The following is a 19,697-nucleotide window of genomic DNA, read 5'->3' on the forward strand; positions in this document are numbered from 1 at the left end:
TCCACAGACGCTGCCAGACCTGCTGAGCTTTTCCAGCAACTTTGTTTTTGAACTTGAAAGAAATGTTCCCTTTTAAGTAACAGTAAAAGAAGCCTGCAAATATTAAAAATCTGATTTTTAAAATGGAAAATGGTGGGGAATGCTTGAGGAAAAACGACATCTGGAAGAGTGAAAGAGAGAGAAATGTTAATAAAGTGGGGACCCAAATGGGGTGACAAGCTGAAATTTGGATCCCTGCTGCGGATCCATCCACACCCCTGCCCCTGCCCCCCCACCGTTCCCGTTCCCCCACCTGTTTTCATGGAGCAGGTTCATCTGATTTTTCAGCCTTAATGAGGTCATGGTGGGAGAAAGTTTATAGTTTGGGAAGCACCAGTTTAGGGTTTGAATTCTGATGGGAAAGTTAAGAAGAAAAAAGTGACCAACCTGCCTTGTCAGATTCTAATGAACTTTCACTGCTTCCAGCCTTTTCTGACTTTTCCATTTAATTCAAACTAGGAGTACAGACCTGCAAATGTGCTGTGCAGTTTTGTCAAACTTTTCGTTATGGTCAAAATTTATATTTGTGGAAGGGTGAAAGTGATGGTGACTTTTTTGAGCACCTACGACAGCGGTAGTTCAGAATAATTGGGACTCACTTGGTTTACATGTTTACAATTTCTTCTTTTTTTTTAAAAAAAATTGGAACAACAGGTTGCAATAAAAATCATCGACAAGTCTCAACTGGATGCTGTGAACTTGGAGAAGATCTACAGAGAAGTACAGATCATGAAGCTTCTGGATCATCCACACATCATCAAACTCTATCAGGTACAGCACATCTAAATGTATCGCTGCTAATGCTATTGGAATGGTCACCCACTCTTCCTCTTGGGAGAAATTTCTGTGACAGAGAAATTTGTTCTATTCCCTCTAAAACCCTTTGGAAAAGATGGAAATTGATGGTCAAAATTCCAAGCGATTAGAATTGTGTAAAATTGTTTTTAACTGGTTCTTGTATCTGGAACATTTTATTACTTTCATGAATGACATATGAACAGGAGAGTGACTATTCAGCCCTTGTTTTGCTATTCACTCAAATTACAGTTAGTCCGAGTTGTTATTTTAATTCCATTTACTGGTTTTGTTCCTCAACCTTTTCATGAATGTATTAACTGATCTCTTCAAGGCTTCAATTGACATCCTCCCTCTACAATTCTTTTTGGAAGTGAGAGTCCAATTAGTTAACTTCTGCACACCCCATTCTTGCGAGTTTGTACAGTGCACCACCCTTCCCATCTCATTTCAAAGCCAAGCGTATACTTCCAGCCATGCGGTTCCCAGTTCAGGGACGTTGTACTGTAAAGGGCTCTAATCAGAGCAATCAATGGGGGAGCTTGTGGAGTTCAATGAATGGGAATTTGTTCACTTGCAAGAGCGTAATTCAATTCAGAAAACGTTTGTTCCATTACCTGAAAAAGGTCTGATGCTATGTTCCTATTCTTCTGTAGGTTTGTAACTTACCTAGACTGCCTTGGATTTGGAGTATACGCTAGCTGTACATGATTGGTCTTATATTTGGCTTTTTGCTACCATTATACATTACTATGTTTGTAAAAGTAAATATCTGCCAAGATGATTTACAGGCAAGGTGAGGACCTGAGTAGGAAATGGGAAGGAGAAATTTTGAGGCAAGTGACCGAAAGTGTGACTAAAAAGGTTAAGAATGGATCAAAGTATTTAAAATATGGGTTTAAAAATAAAATTGATATGCCAATTACAATCACCTGCAAAGTTTGCAATAGTTGTGGGTGTACTGAAGCTGAAGGAATTGAGAGAGACTGAGACTTATCTGACAAGTTTGATCTAATTGCTGATTTGTGGTTCATAGTTTGTGTCAATCCAAATTCCAAGCGACCAAAACTTGCCAATGTTGCTATCGCACAATCTTACAGCATGGAAAGAGACCATTTGACCTGTGTCAGGTATTTGAAAGAGCTGTCTGATGAGTATCACTGTTCTCATCCTTGCATGTTTTTCTCTTTTCATGTTTATTTATCCAATTCCCATTTGCAATCTATTATTAAATCTATCATCCTTTCAGGTAATGCATTCCAGATCCTGAAAACTCACTACATTTAAAACAATCTCTTTGACTCATTTGCTGATTGTCTGTCTTTAAAATGGCACTCTCTTATTTACCAGCTGTCTTTCTAGTGGGAACTGATTTTTTCCTTTTCTTTTGTCTGTCAAAATCTCATTTAGTTGTGAATATTGCAGCTACATCTCCCCAGTAGCTTTTCTGCACTAAGGAGAACAATTCCAGCTTCTCCACGTGAACGGAAATCCTTCATCCTTGGCATCTCTTCAGTAACTTTTCTGTTCTTTCTCCTGAGGTCATGACATCCTTTCCAAAATGAGGTGACCAGAATTGGACACAATGCTCCAGCTGAGGCCTAACCAGTAATTTGTAATGGTTTATAATAACTCTATTGTTTAATCTCCTGTCTTTCTTTTAATTTTTTCCTGTTTCATGACCAGGCTATTCAATGTGTATTCTATTTGTAAGATTGTAGAAGGATACCTCTTTTGTCCAGAGCATGGTGTTGCTGTTAGTAACGGTGCTATTTTCCATATAAAATTGATCATGTAATTATTCCATCAGTTGATGGCTGTTAAATTGCAGAGATGTATGTAACAACTTTTGAATGGATATTGCCTTTTTAAGATTGTGCCTATCGATCTTTTTTATTTTGGAGAATAGAGCCAAATATGTGATGCTTACAGGCATGAAGAATTCCGACACACTCATCTGATTTAGACTATCAGCTACATTTGTATGTTAACTTAATATTTAACGTATCAGATGTCTTGCATATGCAACACTTCCTATACATTTGCCTGTAGAATAAAACAGATTGGGACTTTTTTCAATTGTCTTGAAATTTTGAGTCAATTTGAAAACACTCCACTATAATCTATGAATGCAGATTAGTTTTGGAACCAAACACAACAGTCTCCCACCAATTGTGTTATTTTATTGTCAACATCTCTGATGTCCACCACAACCTCTTCCTTTGAGAGCAATGCCAAAACACATTCAGCAGTAAACAAATCCTTCCTTTCATGGAGAACATGTCCCATTAACCATCATTGAGAGCCTTTTGGAGTCCTTTTCTCCTTGGATCTTGTGCTGTCTAATTTCTAACAGATCCCCATGCATGGCACTTGGGATGTGACAGAGTCCTCCCTTATTATGAATCAGGCACCTGAAATTGTCAAAATGGTAAGAGAAGCGAATGAATTTAAAGTCTGCACAGGAGTAACTAACAAAACAATATAAATTGTGTGGTCATAAGAGATGAAGCCACTTAATTATATTTAAGTATCTGGCATAAACTTGTGGGTACAATACTGAAACAGAAATGAACTTTGAGGCTTCTACATTTCTACTGTAAATGAATTTAACAATCTATGTCTGATAGTTTCAACATACACTCAATCACTTGGCACTGCCAATATCCTCCTGTCCGAATGACATACATTTTATGCACAAAGATTTACACCAAATTGAAAGAAGATGTAGCAGAAGATGAACCAGACATTTATTGGGCTCGGTTTGACTTTCATAAGCTCTAGTTTTCACTCTCTACTATCAAGGTTTTGTTTTGTGCTGATCTCGTCTAGGATTTTTTTTTTGGCAGGCAGGTTGTTCTGATTTACCACACATCCATTTCAGTTGTTTCCTCCAGGGGTAAGGTGCCCACTGATTAAAGTAAGAGTTTATTGAAGCACCTAACCTTTTCAGTCATGTCTCAACCCTGTTACTGCCGAAAATCGTCGGCTCCTATAATCAAGTTATTATGTGTGGTACTTCTTAATACTTTGTTTGTCATCCTAGTAGTTTTTTACCTTTTTTATGTGGATTCCAAATTACTGGGAACCTTGACTAGACTGTCAGACATAGCTTTGTGGTGACAGGTTTGATGCAATTGGGAACTATGCAGCAAATGACAAGTGATATAAAATTTGGTGCATTAGTCACACTGGCATTCTCCACCATAGATTATTTATAGATCTTGGGATGAATTGTTGAGTGTTATGCTGGCTTGTATAAAAATTGTGTCTGTGTGTGTGTGTGTGAGAGATGTTGAGTGTGATGATTGCAGCCTTCTCCTAGCCTGATTTTTCGTTTTGAATCATAGAATCCCTACTGTGTGGAAACAGGCCCTTCAGCCCGACAAGTCCACACTGACCCTCGGAGCATCCCACCCAGACCCATCCCCTATAACCCACCTGACCTACACATCCCTGAACACTGTGGGCAATTTAGCATGGCCAATCCACCTAGCATGCACATCTTTGGACCATGGGAGGAAACCGGAGCACCCGGAGGGAACCTACGCAGACATGGGGAGAATGTGCAAACTCCACACAGGCAGTCGCCTGAGGGTGGAATCAAACCTGGGTCCCTGGTGCTGAGAGGCAACAGTGCCAACCACTGTGCCCCCCAAGTTCTAGATGTGCCAGCAAGGGATATAGCATTTCAGTGTCTCCCCTTGGGATTGGGCAGGTTGCAGGTTGCAATTGAACTGCTATCCCAGTTACAACAGTGACCGGTTCCTATGAACTTGGAAGGTCAGTGCTTACCAGCTTGCAACCAACAAGCCATGATCACCATGTCAGGATAGGGAATTTGGTTATCTCCTTGGACAAAATAGCTGACGGTACAAGTGAGGGGATTCTGAACAGGTGGGCAAGCAGGAACTGGAATTGGGCTCGGGTCACCTGCGGTCAGTAGTTTCACTCGTACTCCTGCTGACTCCACAAAGACGAAAAACCAAAAATATCAGCTGCTTTTGCATCTAACTTCATAGTGGTTCTTGAAACAATACCTTTCTCTTTTTTTAAAAAAAAAAAAAAAGCTGCTTCTTGCCAAGGATGTATGGGGTCTGCCGACCTTCTAGAGTTGCCTTGGAGCCTCCAAGACATGACTGTGAACAATCAATAATAAAGTGGCAGAAAAAGCATGTTTTTTTTTTTTCTCTTTTTTTTTCTTTGAAAATGTGAAGGCATTGAGAAGAAAGATTGGCTTACAGTCTCATGTCTTCTGATTGGATAATGGAGACCCCTTTTCCAATTGGTAGGGGAAAGAGAGTGGGCAGTGATGAAGTCCTGTTGTCTACCAGTGGCAGGTGTGTTGAATTCAGGCACTTCAAGGCACATCCACAGAGTTGAAGACTTTTTACAGAAGCATCCAAGTTCCATACCCATGAAGACAGCCTCAATCGTGATCTTGGGTTCACATTGCACTACATATAAACTCACCATACTGTTTGGTATCTGTAAAATCTTCCTTACTGTCCTGTTTTGACACCATCGCCTTGATAACTTGTTTTGATCTCTCTACTGTAATTAGTTTGCATGGCTTTGGTTTACTTTGGTTAGACCCTCGGCATGCAACTTTTAAACCCATCGTTTTATCCCAGTTATTTGGTTTGTCTCCAGTACCACCTTATTTTCAATTTTTTTTTTTGTAATTCTCTCTTTGCCTCAATTAATCAGTATAAGTCATCCCTTCACTTGCTAGTCAGCTGTTGACACTTTACTCACACTTTGACACTTTTGATCACCTGCAGAGACTTATTGTTCAGCCCGTCGACACTCCACTCACCATTTGTGCGATTTTTGTGTTTTTTTTTCTTAAGATCTCTGTCTATAAATTCTGTGCCTGTGTGCTTCTCTTCACTCCACCTGACGAAGGAGCAGTGCTCTGAAAGTTTGTGATTTCAAATAACCCTGTTGGGCTATAACTTGGCATTGTGTGACTTTTGACTTTCCCAATTTTCAGGCATTTGGGTTCACAAAAACCACTCCTCAGTGTTGGATCAGACACTCCCAGAGCAGGTATGGTGCAGATTTATCTGGCCTTGTAGATCAGTGTGAAATTGAGGCCCCACGATCCATGGTAATCCATCAACATTTCTCACAGTGGGCACTGGCTTTAGAGAAAAGAAAAGCCTCTTTGACATTCGGTCCTGTAAAGGTGATTTTTCTCTTCTTTCCCTTGTGGCCATAAACATCCACAGCGATTTATACATTTGCTTAATAGAGATAGTGCAGACACTGCCAGTCTTCAGAGAAAGTCTGCTTTGGAGAGAAAGTGGATTGCAAACAGGAACCGAGTGAGAGAGAGCAAATACTGCAACATTCATCTCCAAGTACGTCATTTTGAATAAAAATGGCAAATGTCAATCTGCGTGCAATTATTTCCATCTCTGTGTCAGGCTTAATGGGTCATATTTGAACTACTTTCTGGTATGCAATGCAGTGGGATTAAATTAAAATGTAATTGGAGGTTTTACTTGTGGCAACAGGTTTCTGGATCAAAGGAAGCTGAGTAACCCAGCTGGGAACTTGAACGTCTGTTTTACTTTGCTCCCTGCTTGGTTGGAGTCTCTGGCTGATCCTTTCATGGGAGACTGAATAATGAGCTAGTGCCTGCATGAGATGGCCAGGAATTGGGACAGAGGCTGTCTCTCTGAACCCAGTAGAGACCAGACCTTGGCTTTAACCAGCACGGGTATGAAAAGTTGATTCCCATCTCTTTGCCAGCCGTCGCAGGTAACCTGGATTATTACCTGCCGATTTTGGGTCTTATTTTTGGTGTGCTTCTCATTTATTCCTTGTAGCAAATGCTGAGGTTGCCTGTGCACTCGCTGTGAGGTACAAAATAAAGCTCTGTCCTACCTTCACTCGTGCCTTCAGCCCAAGGCAAAATAAAACTAACTGTGCTGTCCATCTGGTACCTGTGACCTTACCGAGGAGCTGCTTCACACTGCGTTCCTGCATCTGCAATGTGGGCAAATACCTATAGAGAGGTAACATTTCAGATGTGTAGAATGGCAAGACAAGTTTTTTTTTACATGAAGCCTGTCTGACAGTCTAAGAACCCCTCTCTGCAGTAGTGTTCATCTGTCCCTCCCTGTCCAGGAAGGGAGGAGAGGAATTGTAGGCCCTCTGGTCACCCTGGCCAGTTGTGGGTCACTTTTTCTGGTGGATGATTTTGCAACCCCTCACCTTCGTCACCTAAATCACTGTGGGAAACCAGGAAGTTGTAGTAAAACAACTAAACAGACATTTAACAAACCTCATGACATCTTCTGAATGCTTTCTCCATCCCACACCTCAAATACTGGACTCAAACTGTTAACACCTTGTGTCACCGTGTCTCTGTCTCCAGACAGAATTTTTCACTGCCAATTGCTGGCCAGTGCCAACTTGCTGGATGGGATCATATGGATATATTTATGGGGCTAAACCTGGAACACTTATCACCCAGCTGGCTTTGCAGTACAGCCATCACTGCTTGATCACTGAGTATGTTCCAGCGAATGTCAGAAAGCCAGCATCATGTGGGCTTGAAGGGAGGTGCCTGGCACAGTGTGAACAGGGATGGCTAGTGGAGAAACTGAGCTTTGAATAATGTGACACATCCAGGCAGAACAAACAACCTGATGTTGGCACAATTTTTGGTCTCCAGCAAAAGTAATGAGTATTAAATATATATGTTGTTTGTCTGCATCTGGTGCTGACTCAGCAGCTGTGAAAGTGGGAGTGAAGTGCTGGTTTTTGAAGGTTTAGTCTGTGATGTAATAGACTTGTTAGCAAAATTGAAGCCCTAGGGATCGATGTGGTATGGTAGTGTGGTTGAGAAGTTTGCTAGAAGACAAAGCAGAGATCAGTGGTGAATGCTCCCTTCTCAAACAGAAGGGAAGTAAACAGTGGTGTTCTCCAGTGATTGGTTTTAGGGTTGTTGCATTTTTTTGATAGATATTAATAGCATAACTTGGGTATAGTTCGCAGTTGGCACAGAACTTATAAGAAACAGGGCGAAGTTTAGAAGTTACGTCTAGTGAAATGGGCATAGTGGTATAGTATTTTCAGGGAGGCCAATGGAATGTTGGTCTTCCTTTCAAAGGGAATGGAATATAAAAGTCGGAGGTTTTTCTGAAATTACACAAAGTACCAGTCAGACCACAGCTGAAGTACTGTGTACAGTTTTGGGCCTCCTATCTAAGGAACCATATACTGGCATTGGAGACAGTCCAGAGAAGGTTCACTAGGCTTATACCAGGTACAGAGGGACTGTTGTGAGGAGGGGTTGAGTAGGCTGGGCCTGCAGTCATTGGAGTTTAGAAGACTGAGACCACCTTAGTGAAACATGCAAGGTTTTTAGGGGACTTGACGGGGTGGATGCAGTAAGGCTATTTCCCCTTGCGGGAGAGTCCGGGACCAGAGGGAATTATCTCTGAGTAAGTGGTCATCCCTTAAGATCCAGGTGAGGTGGAATTTTTTCTGGGGGTAGTGAATCTATGGAATTCCTTCCCACGGAGGGTTGTTGTGGCTGGTCATTAGGTATATCCAAGACCAAGATAAGTTTTTAATCAGTAAGGAAGTTGAGGTTTCTGGGCTTAAAAACACGAAAGTGGAGATGAATGGTGAAGCCGACTCGGGGCTGAATGGCCTACTTCAGCTCATGCATTCTGTGTTTTTTTTTTAGGGAATTCTTTAGAAAACACTGCTTCAGCATCTGCCAATTCTCAACATCATAATTTGTGAAGATGTCAAGACGTTGGAAAGGATGTAGGGTGTGGGTGTGGTGAAAAAATTGGCATCTGATTTGCTACTACTGTAGACAAGTTCTGTCCCCGTCCTGCAACAAGGGATGTTTTCTAGGATTTGGGGAACCACCATGGAGAAAGACAAACTTGTTTGTTTGTTTTCTTATTAGTGTTAAGAGGAGAAATGGATGTATCCATTTTTCTTTCCCCCCACTCAGTCTTGTTCTTGTCCATTTGAGACTGAGAAGGTGGAGAATCTGTGCACTTGCCTCTGGTTTTGAAGTGACTGTTTGTGTGAAGTCTGACAATTGCTACTCCTTGAGTTCCCTTCCTTTCCTTCATCTGTTTCCTACCTCAGGACAACACTCTTCTGAAACAGGTGGGGGAAGACAGCGAGAGGGGTCAGCAAGAGAGGGCGAGAGAGAGAGACGCACAGACTCTAGTTGGATGTGCACCCTGCACATTCATCACATGAACCTGTCTCTTCAGTTGATGTACTGCCATGCAGCCCGTCCAAGTGTGGAAAGTGATGGGTCGATGGCCATTAAGAATCAGCCAGAGTCAACCTGTCGGCTTTAATATTTAAACAAAGCTGTGCATTTAGCTGGCAGTCATCGTCTTACTGCGTTCTTCATAGGGGATTGGCAGGCAGCTTCTGTACTAGTCCATGTCCACTTGCTGACCAATCAGCATGCTCCATTCATGCAGACTAAACATACGTTTCCCCTTTTAAATTGGTGTTCTTGTGAATTGTCCTGATGAGTGCCAGATTAAAAACAAAATTGACAAAATGCCTGTTCAGCATCCCTCAAGTTTTGTAAGAACCTGGTTGTTCTTCCCAGTATATTTAGGGATAATAAATAAAATAAATAAATAAAATTACTTTTTAACAAGTAAATGTCCCTCTGCTTTTTCCCGAGTTTCACACAATGTCTTGACAATTCATTTTTAATTCTTACTCCCTCCAAACTGGTGTTAGTCAGCCATCCTTATACAATGATCAAATATGATCACATTTATGACATTCATATGACCCTGTGAAGCCCCTGAATTTGTGCAGCAACATTATGCACTAACTGCGTGGAATGTGTGCGACTCTATCTGCAACTGACAGAAAGTTACTTTCCCTACTTCAAGAAACCTACATGCATTTATACTTGGTCAGAAGTCACACAATGTCAGGTTATAGTCCCACAGGTTTATTTGAAATCGCAAGCTTTTGGAGTACATCCCCTTCAGTTGTACCTGATGAAAGAGCAGCGCTCTAAAGGCTTGTGATTTCGAATAAACTTGTTGGACTATAATTGGTATCGTGAGACTTCTGACTTTGTTCAACCCAGTCCAACACCGGCACCTCCACATCATGCATTTGTACGTGGCCCTATCATTAGTGAGCTTTCTCAAAAGTTTCCCATTTCCCATTTCAGATATTCTGTATCGAATGCTTTAGCGCAGTTAGATACAGGTCTGCTCTGCCTCATTCTCAAACCCAAAGAGATGCTGCATTGTGGTAGGTCAGCAAATTTAGGTCAAACTTTTTGGGGCGTAAGTTAAAATCTCAATATGGTAGCTGGTAAAATTTAAATTCCACTAATAACCATCTGGAATTGAAAGGTAGTCTCCGTAAAGTTGACCATTAAACCACCATTGTTATAAAACTCGTCTGGTTCAGTAAATATTCTTCTTTTTTTTTAGGGATACAAATCTGCCAAACCTTGGCCTCTGTTGATTATGTGTGACTCCAAGGTCCACAGAAATGTTGTTGATTCTTAGCTGCTTTCTGAAATGGCCTAACAAGCCACTCACCTCAGGGCAGTTAGACATGGAATCAAATGTTGGCGTTGCCAAGGATATTTGAAGAAATAAAAACAGATTATGTTCCCTGCTTGCTGAACCATTCCTTTTATTTCCCACACCCAACCATCCTTTGGTTTGCCTGGGTGTGAGTCCTAAAAAGTATTGGACTAAAGCGAAAGGGATATAGCCTTATGCTATAGGTACATTCACATTAGGGACACGATCCAAACAGGACCACATTTAGCCAATAAAGAAGACTTTTTTAATCCATTAGTCTGGCTGGGATTTAACATGACATGAAAGACCGCTGTGTGACTGCACAACCGATTCCATCACCCGAACCCTGTGTTTTTTTACTGGGGGTAGTCGTCACTGAATTACAAACAGACGGTAATAGAGCGGCCACCTGTCTCACACCTGGTTGGATTGAGCTTCATGTTGAGATTGACAGATGGGAAAGTTTGAGTGAGGTTCCGAATGGGGGTGGCTGCTCTGTCGCTGCCGTATTTCTGGCTTCTCTTGTCAGGGGCAGTAACTTTCAACTTCGTGTGGGAGGCACACTGTTCACACCTTGTGCATTGTGCTGAGCTACGACTGTGCTGTTTGATCTGAAGTGAGAAGGCCCTGCTACATTGACACCAGAAGGTATACACAACGGTGTACAGATTGGATATGGGGACGTTAGAGACTGTGTTACCATGAGTGGGGATAGTGGTTGGAAGACAGTAGTTGGCAGTGCTGGAGAAGGATTTGAAGTACTGCTGGTCTGATAAGGAGAGAAAGGTGATAGGAAAATGCACTGATCCTGGTTAATCATGAGCTAACTCTTTCTCTTCTACTTTTTGAGCTGAGTGCAAACTTGGCTGGCAGCCCTCTGGAAGGGGCTGCTTTCCAGTTTTTAGTTGACTTCATTAGACTATAAAATATAGGAGCAGAATTAGGCCATTCAGCCCATTGAGTCTACTCCACTGTATGATGAGGAAACAGCACTTTAATGTTTTGCAGCCTTCAATGTCCCCATTTCAAATCTGTGCACCATTATGTACACCTTTCCTGTTGGCTGGTTTTCACATGTCTTAACAGAAGACCTGAAAGTAGGCTTCTGGACCTGGTGAATCATCACAAAACAGCAAAGATCACCAAAGATAATGAACGACTAGGAGTTAAATCAATAGGCGTCAATGCAGAACATTTCACTCACATTCTGAACCAAGTTCCTTCATCTGAGTGCCTCAGAATTAAACAATATTAGAGTTTCAAATAAGGGGTGGAATTTAGAACTTGGGTTTGCAGTGCGCTTCCGTCCAACCCCATTCATAACGCTAGGGCATGTCTTATCCTCTGCTAAGAGGATCTCCAGCAGCAAACTGCAAACATTGCTTGCTGGATTCGGGTGGTGTTGAAATTGTCTAGAATTTCCTGAATAGCACTAATGTTAGGAATTTAACGTGGAGTTCGGGTTTCAAAAAGAAAAATGATTGAATCATGGTTTTCTTTCTTCTCCTTAAAGCTGTTTCATGCTGATGTACAATCTCGTAACTATGATTTTTGGCTCTTGAATGAAACCGGGTAATGTTTTTGAGAGTAATGACTAAAGGTCTAAGAAGTGACACCCAAATTTCTCTGTTCTGTTTTCTTACGTGCTTTTCAAGGTTCTTAAGGCCTGCAATATCCAACAGCAGTAAATAATTTTTCTTCGAGAAACTCAATAGTGTTACGTAGTGTTGTATGTGACTTCCAGCTTTTTGTTCTTTACAGGTGATGGAGACCAAAAACATGCTGTATCTTGTGACTGAGTACGCTAAGAATGGAGAGATTTTTGGTAAGTGTTTTTAATTATGTATTTTTTGATATCAATTTCCTCCACATCTGGGTAACAGATCTGCAGAATTCAATGTGCAAGAAGATACTGGTGCAGATGTTCAAGTGAAAATGAATAAATTGAACAAGAAGGCTCGGTTCTTATTGTTTAATGGTTTGAAGTGGCATTCAGTGATTGTACCACAGTTTTCTTTCTTGCAGAAGTATCAGAAGTGATAGAAAATTATGGGATGCCCCATAAAGCCAGGTTGTAATGGTATCATTCAACTTGCGTTCTCCACAGTCAAGAAATAATTCTCAAATCTTTATTTCTTTTGACCTGATTTTACTATCTTCTGGTGATTATTACCCTTTTTAAGTGTCAGTTTGATTTAGTTGTCAACATTCTCACTTCTGAAGCGGTAAATCACCTGTTCAAACCATCCCTCATTAATTGAAAGCATAATTCAGGGCAGCGTTTCCAAGTTGTATTGAAGGAGTGCTGCATTGCCAGAGATGCTGGTTTTCAGATAAGATAACAAGGCTTCTTCTGCCCAGACAGGTGGACGTTAGAGATCACAAGTCCAATACTCGTTCTAATTCAATTATTCGCGCAGTATTGACTTCTGAAACTGTAGGTCAATACATCAGCATAGCGATTTGCATGCATGGTACCTCCTGAGGAGCCTCTTGAGTAAGCTGGACAACTGCACAGCTTGAAGGGCATGTTGCCCCGGGCACTATTTGAAGAACAGCAGATTTCCCTCCATGTTCTGTGCCACATCTTCCATTGATTGGCATTAATAATGCTGTAGCACATCACCTATTTGATCCTTTTTTTAGTGGATACTGACTGTGGAAATGTCTGTTGTGTTTGTCTACATAATGATGACAAAGGAAAAGGTAATTTGTTGTTTGTAAACTCCACTGGAATACCACAAAAATATATTGAGGTATCGTCATGTAGACTCAAGTTTGTCTCCCTTGCACATTCTCTACTTGATGTATTTAACCTCTTGATCAAGAACAATCAGCTTGTACTCATGTAGCTTAACATTTTAGGATCACAACTGCAAACCTGAAGAGCTGAAAGTTTTGTATTACATTGAAGTTGGTTTATAAGGCTAATATCTATCTAGAAAACAAAGTGAGGACCTTGTTGTGATAACCCCATTCTGTGTCCCTGTCCTAGAGCAGTGTTTTATGTTGACTGAATCCACTCTAACTCCTTCCTTTTGATCTTGTGCGCATTGCTGGTCTTGCAGCTTTTCTTGAGGCCTGTATAAGTACTTGGTATTACAGTGTAATCTGCAGATGATTACATCTATGATGGAGCTGGCCGTGACACAGTAAGACGGTTCAGATACGCAGAAGTTAATTTTATCTATTGAATAGCTACCTGATTTATGGAGGTAAGGGCCTGCTATGTTTTGACAGCTTATTACTGTGACATAGCTGAGTATTAAATGCAGCGCTCTGTTCTGAGCCACTACAAGGGCAGACATCCCCAGTGACTGTCCTAGTCAGTAAGTGATATAGAAAGAGGAGGTGAACCGTACAGAACTCTTACAGGGCCTGACCGGTAGTGCAGGAAGGATGTTTCCCCTGGCTGGGAAGATTCAAAACCAGGGGACACACTGTGAATAAGAGGCCACTGAGGACTGAGGAGGAATTTCTTCACTCGGGGTGGCAAGTTTTGGGAAAGGGCTGTGTAAGCTCAGTCACTGAGTATGTTGAAGACCGACGTCAATAGGTTTCTAGATTATTGATGAAAAGTGATGCTTTTTTTTTAGGAATATTCATAAGAATACCAATGAAAGGGAAAAAGCAGCTTCCTATTTTATTCCCAAAGTACTCAAATTTCTCTACTACCAACCCAACTATAAGATTTCAAGATGTAAATATATCGAAGGGTATTGGGGGATAATGTGGGAAAATGGTGAAACAGGCTTAGTTGCCCAAATGATCTGTACCTGCTCCTATTTCCTTTGCACCAAAAGTGCAGAGGGCAACAGTGACCATATTTTTCAGGTGAAGGCTGAAGAAAGGAATCCTGGCCTCTTAAGAAACTTCACCTTTCTTCAATTTGTTTTTTGGATATACCTGCACCAAAACTGGACAATTTGCCTGTTGCCTCTCAATGTTGGACAACTATTTAAATGATTGGACACTGGCTTACACTTTTTAAAATGGCCTTTCCACCAGAAAGTATTTGATATTTTAGTGGGGGCAATGGCCTAGTGGTATTTATCTCAGGACTGTTAATCCAGAGACGCAGGTATGTTCTAGGACATGGGTTTGAATCCTGCCACGGCAGATGGTGGAATTTGAATCCAGTAAATATCTGGAATTAAGAGTCTAATGATGACAGTGAATCCATTGTTGATTGTTTGGAAAAAGTAATCTGGTTCACTAATGTCCTTTTAGGGAAGGAAACTGCCAACCTTATGTGGTCTGGCCTATTTATGACATCAGACCCACAGCAATGTGGTTGACTCTGAACTGCCCCCTGGGCAATTGGGGATGGGTAATAAATGCTGCCTAGCCAGTGACACCATCATCCCACGAATGAATTTTAAAAAAAAAAAAACCAGCAGTGGGCCTTTTCAGGATGATGTTTGCCAGACAGGGAATGGGACAGTTCATCATTTCTTCATGACCTTCAATGCTCCAAGGGCTATTTTAGACCAGTTTGGATGCTGTAACACTTCCATCTCCTCATTCAGCACTGTGCAGCATTGGGATACTGCTAATTAATTCTGAGCGGGCCCCTTCTAATCTAATACTGCACTTTTATACAACTTCAGGTGGAACTCGTGGATGATAGTGGGAACACATGGGCCTAACTTTCCATCTGCCCTGTAGTGTGGTGTTGACTGTTGATGATGACACCTGTTCTACCATCACTGCCTTCTTTCGATTTTTGCTTTCCCTTCCTTCTTGCTTGAAAACAATGGTGAATTTTTTTATTTGTCTTCCTCTAATGCACCTCCCTTATGACCATTGTTCATGGATATACAGCATAGAACAGTACAACACAGGAACAGACCCACCATGTCTGTGCTGCCCATGATGCCATTGTAAACTAATCCCATCTGCCTCTGCATGGTCTGTATTCCTCTCTTCCCTGCCTGTTCGTGTATCTAGAGCAATATTGTCTTCAGGGTGTTGAGGAAGATTATCACACCTGGTCCATTCTTCTTCCAGACACGCTGCTGTCAAGCACTGGTAATAGCCAGACAATGAGAGAAGCAGAAAGTCCAGCTGCCGAGACGGTGAGCCTGGGAGCTCCGAGGTCAATGAAAACACTCCTACCATTGGCCTAGCTAATCTTGGATAACTGCAGATCATGGATTAAACATTAGATTATCTAAGTCTGTATTTTTGTTATTCACTTCCTTACTTTATTAAAGCTAATGTGAGGAGCCCAGGATGATGTGGCAGGAGGGAGACGTGAAGCTGGATTATGAGGCTCAAGATGTGTCCCTACATCTTTAGCTGGGAAATAGTGAATACAACAATTAGTAAGGTTAGGGAATGGAGTAATGTACCAAACAAAGACAAATACAACACGTTATGATTAGACAGAATGGTACAATACGTGATTTGTCTGTATTGAGGTAATGATATTTGGTAGAACTTAATGTAGATTTATCTCTACTGTCAGCTAGCACAAATACTCTTAAGTGTGTATTATATGTATACATTGGTAAAGTCCCTTTCTGCTTAAAAGGGAGAGAAATTGAACCTTGCCCTAACTTAGAAGGAAAATTTTTGACAGTGGCCATTGTACGCAGACACACCTGGAGCTATCATTGAACATTTTTATTTGCACTCCGGCTATGACAGATTGGGAAGCATCATGGTCATTTGTTGGAAAATAGAACTGTTAACCAGCTTCCCCCACCTTTCATTGTTTTATTTTAAGCTCTTCTCCAGCTATTAAATGGCAGCTCGCAACAACTTGGTACGGCTATAAAATGTTTTCACTTCCCATGGAAACATTGGCATTAAGAATGAGGGGGCCAGTGGCAGGGGCAGGGGAAGTTTTGGTTCTCTCCACACCTCCTCTTCCCTTTTAATGCTATGCTCACTTCATCAGGGATTGTAGTGAACTTTGTCAAAACTCCAGCTTCTTAATTTGCTCCTCCCCTGTAAAGCAGCCTTGTGCCTTGAGTCTTTTCTTACTTTAGGGAACAGTGAGCAGCACAGACGGAGCTTCTGTCACTTGCTATAGTGCCAGGGCAGTTTATAACAGCTCAAACTACACAACTGTCTAGAACTTTGAGGTAATGTCACAACTGCACCCTGTTGCTGTCAAGTGTCAGAGGCAGCTCAGTGTCAAATTCCTCAGCTCTGCGTTGACTTATTAAGCAAAGTGGTCCGTGATGCGTAGCCGGATCACAAGATTAATCATAACAGCAGGAATGTGTCATGAACCCTGTGTGGCATGTAGCTTCACTACTGAAGGGCTGTCATTTCCTGTTTTTCATGCATGCCTGCTATCATTCACTCTTCAGCTGTCTGATCAGAGGCCTTTACCAAAGAGCCATTTGGCACCATCTTCAAGTGAGAGGTTTCCTTCAGGCTGAGATCAGTTAGTGATAGAGGAATAACTGCACTCCATGTTGTTCAGTATTAATGCTGCAGCAATTGGCCACCTGCTACCCAGTACGTTTGCCACTTAAAGTATATTATTTTCAAACGTTTGACTTCACTCCTGGAAAATGATTTGGAATATATAAAATTCATAATTATCAATAGTATTAAGGGTTTGCTATCTACACTCGTGAGATTCTTAAAAGAATAGGGACCGTTCATGTGAACTTCCTAAACACTAACAATTCACTTTGTTTAAATGTGTTTGTTTATTCCGATTTTAATCTGGAGATGTCAGTGGATGACCCATCTCCGTTACTGTGAGGGCTGGTGATTTCTTTTTTGAACCAACCAGATGAAAGCTGCAATTGGTATTTGCACGTGTCACCTTCTCTGTGTTTGTTTGTACAACTCGTGGTTATGGACACTTAACACCAATACGAGGATGTTGGTCCAATCTGATCAGCACAGTACATGGTTGAGGTAGTGTGGGGGAAGGGGATTTGAAATTGAGCCCTTGCAAAATTCTGTAGCCCTGCTTTGATCCTAGAGGGGGATTAGGACTTCAGAGTGGAGAGACCAGCAGGACCGTGGCTACTGTTGCTTTTTGAACAAGTCCTCAGTATTAATGTGGAGAATGAGGTGGAAGTAGTGTAACAGTCTATCCTGGTCCATCCGCATCAATGGTACAGTCAAGAAAGCACACCAACTCTCTTCCCAAGACTGTAAGAAATTAGAGTTGTGAATGCAGCCCAGTCCATCAGCCTTCCATCCATTGACCCCATCTATAATTCAGGAAAGCAGCAACCTATTCAATGACCCCAGCTATAGTCTCTTGCATCCTCTTCCATCGGGCAAAAGATACAGAAGTTTGCAAATGTGTACCAACAGATTCAAGAACAGCTTCTTCCCTGCTGTTATCAGATGTTTGAACAGACCTTTCATATTAGAGTTAACCTTTCTCCGCACTTTTTCTGAAGCTATAACACTATATTCTGCATTCTAGACAACAAGGTGCAGGGGTGGATGAACACAGCAGGCCAAGCAGCATCATAGGAGCAGAGAGGCTCAGCCTGCTGTGTTCATCCAGCCCTGCACCTTGTTGTCTCGGATTCACCAGCATCTGCAGTTCCTACTATCTCATTCTGCATTCTGTTCTTTTACCCTGCTGTACTTATGTAAGGTATGATTTGCCTGGTTAGCACACAATATGATACTTTTAACTGTATCTTGGTACATGTGACAATAATTAATCAAATCAAGAATTGTACTCTGGCATGGAACTTTATCTGTCCGGAGTGCGTTTTGTGAATGTACTTGACATCTGATAATATTCATTTTATCAGAATCCAAACTCTGTCCATCTATTGACTTTTAGCTGACTGATGCAGACGTGGCTTCCAGCTACTTGTAGACAATGGAGAGTGCAGATTATGAGTATTGAAGCCCTGCACAATATGCCTTGTGTTGAGGTATTTGTAAATGCTTGCTTTTTGCATGAAAAAGCAAACGATACAGAATTATCTGATTTGTGGTGTCAGTATTTTAAATTGTCTTCTTGCAATGTGATGTAAATAGCTCATTACCCAAACTCTGCATCCACTCCTTGTTAAGTTCTTGTCAAGATATGCATGAGAAGAAAACTATCAATTGTTTCAACAATTGTTCCTGTGTGTCTTTCCCTTTTTTTTGTCTTTGTATAAACAATTGAAATGATAATTACCAACATTTGTAGGCTGTATCAGGTAAAAGTTGCATTCATTACCAAATATGGAATGGTAGGTTTCTAACAAAACCACCATTGTTAATAGCAGACTACCGACACCTGTTGTCAAGGGCGATCCAAATATTTTTAACGTCAAGAATGTGCAGCAGTCGCATTTAAGTGCCTCCTAGTGAACACTTTAACATTTTGTGTTTAGCTTGAAAAATGTACTCGTTTTGTGCTCGATTGCCTTGGGTTTTGTTTGATTATTCATGCTGCTGCAGAACTACAGTGTCATCCAGCAACACAATTGCCTGACTGTAGAGGAAAGTTGTCTCTGATTCACTTGAGTACCAAACTGACAGGGTAACCCACAGTCCTGCTGTTTTATAACTTGTATTATTCAATGCTGTCTGCATGTCGATTTGTGTGCACTGTTACCACACTGGAACTTTCCTGGCTTTTTTTGTATTCATTAATGGGATGAGGGCATTGTTGGCTAGGCAGCATTTATTGCCCATCCTTAATTGCCCAGAGGTAATTACATTGCTGTGGGCCTGGAGTCACATGTAGGCTTGAACACGCAAGGGTGGCAGTTTCCTAAAGGGCATTACTGTACCAGATGGGTTTTTCCGACAATTGACAATGGATTCATGGCCATCATTAGATTCTTAATTCCATATATTTTATTGAATTCAAATTCCACCATCTGCTGTAGTGGGATTTGAACCCAGGTCCCCAGAACATCATCTGGGTCTCTGGATTAACAGTCTAGTGATAATACCATCACCTCCCCGTCGCTCCTTCCTCAGGACATTTAGAGTCTCCTAGAAATAGATGAAATCCTGATGGACTGGACAGAATGTTCCCCAAAATTGGGGAAGCCCAGAACTAGGAGACACAGCCTAAGAATAAAGGGTAAGCTACTCAGCACTGAGGTCAGGAAGAATTACTTCACTCAGTTGTGAACCTGTGGAATTCTCTACCACCGGAAGCTGTTGAGGCCAGTTCATTAGATATATTCGAGGGAACTGGACGTGGCCCTTGCAGCTAAAAGGATCAATGGGTATGGAGAGAAAGCTGGAGTGGGATACTGAAATTAATATGATCAGCCATGATCATATTGAATGGTGGTACAGGCTCGGAGGGCCAAATGGCCTACTCCTGCACCTATTTTCTATGTTCCTGTTATG

At 41.5% G+C, this 19,697-nt stretch overlaps 1 protein-coding gene across 2 annotated transcripts in view; it reads left to right on the top strand.

Moving 5' to 3' along the window:
- sik2a (salt-inducible kinase 2a) overlaps positions 1-19,697 on the top strand; it is a 135,737-nt gene that overhangs the window by 36,609 nt on the left and 79,431 nt on the right. Inside the window, exons 2-3 of one of the 2 annotated variants that reach the window (XM_048615514.1) lie at positions 694-810; positions 12,159-12,222. The exons of the other annotated variant lie outside the window; for it this stretch is intronic. Of the exons in view, the coding sequence (XP_048471471.1) occupies positions 694-810; positions 12,159-12,222 (181 nt within the window). The remainder of the gene's footprint in view (positions 1-693; positions 811-12,158; positions 12,223-19,697) is intronic. 2 annotated transcript variants of the gene reach the window in all.

Source organism: Rhincodon typus, chromosome 32 (genome assembly GCF_021869965.1).
Source record: "Rhincodon typus isolate 14 chromosome 32, sRhiTyp1.1, whole genome shotgun sequence".
NCBI classification, from domain to species: domain Eukaryota; kingdom Metazoa; phylum Chordata; class Chondrichthyes; order Orectolobiformes; family Rhincodontidae; genus Rhincodon; species Rhincodon typus.